General features: G+C 44.5%; 1 protein-coding gene across 3 annotated transcripts in view; it reads left to right on the top strand.

The window, feature by feature from the left end:
* The first annotated feature begins 2988 nt into the window (after positions 1 to 2988).
* Positions 2989 to 7684, top strand: part of corin (corin, serine peptidase) — a 47827-nt gene continuing 43131 nt past the window's right edge. For 2 of the 3 annotated variants that reach the window (XM_083788400.1, XM_083788401.1), the window contains exon 1: positions 7466 to 7684. This exon is cut by the window's right edge. Coding sequence is in view for 1 of the 3 variants with exons in the window: in XM_083788399.1 (XP_083644525.1) it covers positions 3115 to 3192 (78 nt within the window). In the remaining 2 variants the exon portion in view is untranslated. Of the gene's footprint in view, positions 3193 to 7465 lie in introns of those variants that run through there. The other variant, XM_083788399.1, reaches the window with a different exon arrangement.

Below are 7684 nucleotides of genomic sequence, written 5' to 3' on the forward strand. Positions count from 1 at the left end.
ACTTGTATCGGAGCTGAGGCATTACATTTAGTTTGACTCAGTTCCACAGGTTAATATTATGCTTCATGCATCTAGTAAGCGTCTCCCTACCTAGAGAGAGTGCTTGATTCGGCCCAGGTTTGTGCCAATGGTGGTCTAATACAGTGGTTCCCAAACTTTTTCATGTCAAGGACCCCCAGATTGACACTAATTAGCCCATGGACCCCCATTTGAAGAGATATGCCAGGGACCCCAATGAGAGAAGATTTTTTCGGCTCTAGCAGTGATTCTCAACCAGTTTAATTTCAAGGACCCCCAGTTTGACATGCATTAGTCTACGGACCCCCCGCATTTCGATCTCTGGGACCCCCATTTTATATTGTAAAATCAATGTTAATTTAACTCTGAGAGTGTACAAATGGAACCGAATGGACCTCCCTGGCCTAGGGGGGTCCTCGATGCACAACCCGCTGGGACGAGACCCCCTGGCAGACCAAGGACCAGATGGATTATATATCTCCACTGGGACGAGACCCCCTGGCAGACCAAGGACTAGATGGATTGTATATCTCCACTGGGACGAGACTCCCTGGCAGACCAAGGATCACATGGAGGGATTATATCTCCAAAACTGGAACGCCTCGGCGGGATCCCCCAGGATGAAGTTACGCTGTCTAAAGAGGGAAGTCTGGAGCTCTCTGGTGGAGCTGTTGCCCTCGCGACCCGACTACATATAAGCGGTTGAAGATGGATGGATACATTGGATATTTTGTTTTCCTAAATGTTTGTCTCTTTCTTATGTTATTAGACAATGTTTGGCCAGTTTAATATAGTTTGTTGATTACTTCTGATGCAGTAATGATATAATGATATGGTAATTTTATGCAGTAATGGGCTTTTTCTTCTGTTCTGTTTTAGGTATTAAAAAGGTCTTCTATAAGGCCTTAAACTGTCACTTCACTGTCATCTGCATGGGGACCACCCAGAAAGTCATGTGGGGGTGCCGAGCCACAGGTTGAGCACCACTACTCTAAAAGACAACTTCTACAGTTCAAATGTGACCGGTAGGCCCGTCATACTTAATGAATTACATAATAGACAGTGTGGTGAAGTACCTAAGTACATGTACTCAAGTACAGGGCTGTTTTTATTACATAATACACAGTGTGGTGTAGTACCTAAGTACATGTACTCAAGTACAGGGCTGTTTTTATTACATAATACACAGTGTGGTGAAGTACCTAAGTACATGTACTCAAGTACAGGGCTGTTTTTATTACATAATACACAGTGTGGTGAAGTACCTAAGTACATGTACTCAAGTACAGGGCTGTTTTTATTACATAATACACAGTGTGGTGAAGTACCTAAGTACATGTACTCAAGTACAGGGCTGTTTTTATTACATAATACACAGTGTGGTGAAGTACCTAAGTACATGTACTCAAGTACAGGGCTGTTTTTATTGGGGACTCTACTAAAACAAACTACAGAACAAAGTGTTTCTCCGCGGCTCTCCTCTCTTCTCTCCTCTCCTCTCTTCTCTTCTCTCCTCTCCTCTCCTCTCCTCTCCTCTCTTCTCTTCTCTCCTCTCCTCTCTTCTGCTCTCCTCTCTTCTGCTCTCCTCTCTTCTGCTCTTCTCCTCTCTTCTGCTCTCCTCTTCTGCTCTCCTCTCTTCTCTCCTCTCTTCTCTCCTCTCCTCTCTTCTGCTCTTCTCCTCTCTTCTCTTCTCCTCTCCTCTCCTCTCCTCTCCTCTCCTCTCCTCTCCTCTCCTCTCCTCTCCTCTCCTCTCCTCTCCTCTCCTCTCCTCTCCTCTCCTCTCCTCTCCTCTCCTCTGCTCCCCTCTCTTCTCCTTTCTTATGCTCTCCTCTCCTCTCTTCTGCTCTCCTCTCCTCTCTTCTCTTCTCCTCTCCTCTCCTCTCCTCTCCTCTCCTCTCCTCTCCTCTCCTCTCCTCTCCTCTCCTCTCCTCTCCTCTCCTCTCCTCTCCTCTCCTCTCCTCTCCTCTCCTCTCCTCTCCTCTCCTCTCCTCTGCTCCCCTCTCTTCTCCTTTCTTATGCTCTCCTCTCCTCTCTTCTGCTCTCCTCGCCTTTCTTCTCCCCTCCCCTCCTCTCCTCAGCTCTCCTCTCCTCATCATGTGAGCTTGTAGATATGCTATTTTCCTAAAACAGTTGCAATAACACAACTGGTGTACTGGGTAGTACTGGTGTACTGGGTGATGTACTGGGTGTTCTGGGTGGTACTGGGTGGTACTGGGTGACGGGATCAAACACATGGATGTGAACATGTTTTAGAAGCCAGAGTATGGAAATCAAGTACTCCCTGTGTCAATGTGACACACACACACACACAGTGTGTGGTTGTGTCCTGGCGGTTTGTTGATTTCACTTGGCCTGAGTACGCTACCTTTTACACATGCGCACAGACACACACGTTCCTACTCTGTTTATTTGCACTACGTTTGCCCATGTGGGAAATTTACAGCATACCAAAAACATGCATGTGTACACTAGTTACCACACACGCACGCGCGCGCTCCCAGCATGCAGTGCGGCTGTAATTACCCACTGTTTGATTGAGGCGACGTGTGTGCGTGTGCGCATGTTAATCTCACGTTGAGACTTGACGCACATGGAGAAAATCTGACCGGTTCTTGGAACTCAGACGTATTTGTGTAACTGAATATGTGCATGTGTGCACAAGTGTGTGTGTGTGTGTGTGTGTGTGTGTGTGTGTGTGTGTGTGTGTGTGTGTGTGTGTGTGTGTGTGTGTGTGTGTGTGTGTGTGTGTGTGTGAATGTGAGAATTTGAAACAGAAAAGTGTGTGAGAGAGAGAGATAGAGGAGGGTGAGAGAGAGAGAGAGTTAGAGGAGGGTGAGAGAGACAGATAGAGGAGGGTGAGAGAGAGAGTGAGAGGAGGGTGAGAGAGAGAGCAGAAACAGATGGGGCGTGATTTCAGTTTGTCCAACACAAGACATTTCAGTTTGGCAAGAGAGCAAGAACGGAGAGAGAGGGACAGAGGGACAGACCGGGAAACAGACAGGGAGACGAACAGAGATGTTGTGAGTTTTGGAGGACAGACAGACAGACGGACGGAGAGACAGACAGACAGACGGACGGACGCAGAGACAGACAGACATGTCGGAGGGACACAGGGTCACAGAGGACAGCGCTGAGCGGGAGACATCATGGACACATGTCGGCTTCAGTCCCCCGGTGAGTGAGACAGGTTCCATCTGTCTGTCTGTCTCCACTAGTTCTGTCTCTGTCTGTCTCTCTCTCTTTCTCTGACAGTTAATGTCAGATCCAAATGGCAGCAACTTAAATCATAATAATTACAACGTCTTTGAATTGTCTAAAAGCACAAATGTGTTTGAATCATAAAATGGACAAATTGACATAATTCGACATGTAAAACGAGTTCACATACAACCATATGCAAAACATAGATCTGTATGCATGTCTGTTCTGCTTGAATATGAATCTGTGATGTGTTTGAATGTTAGCCAACGTATAAATGTTTTTAGTTTTAGTTGTACTTATTCACACGATAAAAACAGTACAAAAAGATAACATTATTAAAAGAAGTACAGGTGAGAAAAGAAAGCCATGAAGGGCTTATACTGTACACGGTTCTCACCTGAAATAATAAAGGAATGGTAAGTTAGACAAAGTAATCCAACATAAGGTATGAGTTTTAGTCGTAGTCTCTTGAGTAGTTTCAGTCACACATTTTAGTCACCTGGAATGTTTTAGTGTTAGTCTAGTTTTTGTCGACTAAATATAAGATTTTAGTCTCTATCTATCTATACAGTTGATTTAGTCGAACAAAATGTATTTTGGCGGGCCTTGATGCCGACAGTTTTTTTCACTTGCTGAAAATAGCCGATCTACAAGCTCACAACGCGTCGCAGTGCGATGCGTTGTGAGCTTGTAGAACGGCTATTCTCAGCATGCAACTAATTGTAAAATGACTTATACCGGATCTCTTGTCCACTAGTCCCTTCATAACATTTTAGTCTAGTTTTTATTTGTTGACAAAATCGTCATTCGTCAGTATATTTAGTCTTATAGTTTTAGTCATAGCTTAGTTTTCATGTAGTTCTATTTAGTTTTCTTCAGTGGAAAAAGGTAGTCGACGAACATTTTTAGTCTTAGTTTTAGTCGAAGAAAACAACACTGCAAGTGGAGAGGTTTGACTCATCAGGCTGGACCTCAATCTACGTTTAAAGTTACAGAGTGAAGATGAGGAGATGGCAGTGAGTATATGTTTGTAAATGGATAAGGTTATTCAAATGATTGTGCCGCTGTATATTAATAACACATTTAAACTGGGGACCCTTGGAACCCCCCTGTGTGTGTGCGCGCGTGTGTGTGTGTGTGTGTGTGTGTGTGTGTGTGTGTGTGTGTGTGTGTGTGTGTGTGTGTGTGTGTGTGCGGGCGTACGTGTGTGTACAGTATGTGTGCGGCCTGTGTGTGTGCGAGTGCACGGCTGTGTGTGTGTATGCATGCATGCATGTACAGTATGTGTGTGGCCTGTATGTGTGTGCGGCCTTTGTGTGTGTGCGCCTGTGTGTGCACGCACGTGTGTGCGTGTAAGTATGTGTGCGGCCTATGTGTGTGTGTGTGTGTGTGTGTGCGTGTGTGTGTGTGTGTGTGTGTGTGTGCATGCACGTGCTGAGCCCTCATGTTGTGGCTGTAATATGATGTAAGAGGATGTGTGATGATGTAACAGGATTTTGTACGACACGATGGAATGCTAATAATCTAATAATCTAAACCAGTGGTTTTCAACCCTTTTGTTTTCATATCCAGGTCCATTATTTATTCAGCCTCCGACCTAAAACCAAAGAATATCTTGTCGTTGGATTAGATTTTTTCCACAATTCCATGCTGTGGTGTTGATGTTGGTACCATTACGAGAGGTAACAGGAAAAACGTTGATCAAAATAACAATTCTTCTACATTCTCTAATTGTGCAGGGTTCTTATAAACAGATGCAGGTGTTTAACAATAATTTAACTCCTGAGAGTGTAAAATATAAAATGTAAAACAATCTTTAGAAAATACTTCAAAATAGCCGATCAACAAGCTCATCGTGAACTTGTAGATAACGGAGTGGAATAGTAAGAGAGTGGCGACATGCTTTGATCTCGCTGCAAAGCGGGTTCCTATGGGCTATAGTTCCAAACATTGGAACTATCCCATTGAGATAGAATGAGCACTTCCGAATTCCATTAATACAATGGGAGTTAACGCTAGTGTCCTCACTCTCTTACTAGATTACTCTGGTAAGGAAAGGAAAGGAAAGGTACTATGTTTACCCAGGGTAACTGGACTAAGCTCAAGAACTTGTTTACATCCAGGCCCTGCTCATAGAACATTTCATGGTAGGGGTTCAATGCCTTGTCCAAGGGCACTTCAGCAGTGGTAATTTTAACGTGCACCATACCAACCTTGAGGGGTCCTTGGGGGGGGGTGGGGGGTTCCAGGTGGTCCCCAGCTAAGTGATGGAGCGTTGGTAACCAAATGGACCCTTATAAATAAATCTGACTATAACACTTAAAAGTGTACAATGAAACCAAATGGACCCTTATAGATTTTCAAGAAGTCTACACAATTAGAGAATGTAAAGTAATTGATATTTTAATAGTTTGCCTGTTATCTCTCCTAATGGTACCGACATTAATTCAGCGCATGGAATTGTGGACAAAATCTTATCCAATGACGACATATTATTATGTTTTGGGTCTGAGAGGCTAAATATCATCAAATGGTGGCTCGTGGCTCAAATACTGAATAAACAATGGTCCTCGATATGAAAAAGGTTGAAAGCTACTTGTTTAGATTATTAGATAATTAGCATTCCATCGTGTCGACCACTGATTTAAACCTTTCATAATACGTGGGTGTTAAGGAGTGGTTGAGAGAGGGAGAGAGATTTGTACATTATAGTTCGTTCAAACAATTCATCACAAACTTCAATACAATGCCACAAGAACACCAATTTAGAGCAACGCATCTACTGAAGCGATTTCTTTATAGGGTATCTTATGAAAACCCATTTAGAGCAACACAAAAAAGACATTGGTGTTGCACTGAATACTTCCTAAAAGCTTCCTGTCAAGGTAAATGGTGCATTTATATATAGCGCCTTAGATTGCGCATTACATTCACCCATACATTCATACACCGATGGCGGCGGAAACCATGCAAGGCACCAACCAACACATCAGGAGCAATTAGGGGTTCAGTGTCTTGCTCAAGGACACTTTGACGCTAACTCTGGGGGAGCCCGGGTTCGAACTGGCAACCTTGCGGTTGCCATCCAGCCACTGTAATCCACCCCTGAGCCACCTGTAATCCCACACCAATACTTTCAAAGGATACAAAACAGTGCCACTGTAGGACTACCAGGTCGAGGTCACCCAGCTGTTTTGCAGCTGTCAGTACTCGGACATGGAGACATACATAGATTACATACATAGCTGTTCATTGGAGCGGTTATAGGCACCGCTCAAAAACCTATTTAGAGCAACACATCTATACTGAAGTGATGTGCATATATCTTACAGAAAGACGTGTAGGCCTTCACAGTCCCATGAATGTATTTTTTAAAACAAGTCTCCATTTTTTCAAACAATACTCATGTTTTAACTACATTCTAGAGAGACAGACAGACAGAGTGATCTTTTCTGAAAAACATTAAATAAATCGTTTGGTGATGTTTGAGTTGGTTTACAGGATGATTCTGTGCATTTACTACGAGTAAGTCAATGAGGAGCATATATTGAATGCGTGTGTGTGTGTGCATGTGTGTGTGTGTGTGTGTGTGTGTGAAACATATACAGTGAGGGGGAAAGTGGGGGGCGGTGGGGGGGATTCAGATTTTACGGGGGCCACTTTCGAATTGCAGCCGTCCGTAGGTGCCCTTTGAGAGCGGTTTTGAAGGAGTCAAGGGATTCAGTCTTAATGACTGTTGGTATAGGCCGTTCCACATTTTGGCGGCATGGGAGCGAAAATAATTTAGTCCCTTGTTCGTGCCTAATCTGGGTTGTACATGGTTTGTAGCACTCCCTGTGTGTGTGTGTGTGTGTGTGTGTGTGTGTGTGTGTGTGTGTGTGTGTGTGTGTGTGTGTGTGTGTGTGTGTGCGCAGGGAGACACTTGTGTCAGCCTGTTTTGTGCTAAAAATAACCTGAAATGTGCAACGGAAAATACCCTTGACACACAAACCCAACACTTGACAGTATAAGCTGACTTTCTGTTTGTGTCTGTCTGTCTGTCTGTGGGGGGAGACACTGTCTCACACGCACACACACACACCAAACGCCAGAACAACTGCTCTCTCTCTCTCTCTCTCTCTCTCTCTCTCTCTCTCTCTCTCTCTCTCTGACTGTCTATCCTATTTATTGTAGCCTAAAATACACACGCACACAGTACGCGCGCGCTGCGCGCGCACTATAGGACCCAGCGAGAGAGAGAGAGAGAGAGACATTAGTTACAGACAGACGGTTGCTATCTCTGCTCTCATTCGGACTACATAATTCCGCGTGTGCCTGCCTCCGTTAAACTCGCTGCGTGTGTGTGTCACTGTGTGTGCGCGTATAGGTCCGTCCGTCAGTAGTCTGCTACGTGCGTTTGTGCGTGTGTCACCTTGGAGCGCGTCGTTATAAAAAAGAAAAGGACAAAATGCCTCCGACGACCGGC

This window comes from Protomyctophum parallelum, assembly GCF_964188405.1.
Source record: "Protomyctophum parallelum genome assembly, chromosome: 18".
In the NCBI taxonomy this organism is placed as follows: Eukaryota; Metazoa; Chordata; class Actinopteri; order Myctophiformes; family Myctophidae; genus Protomyctophum; species Protomyctophum parallelum.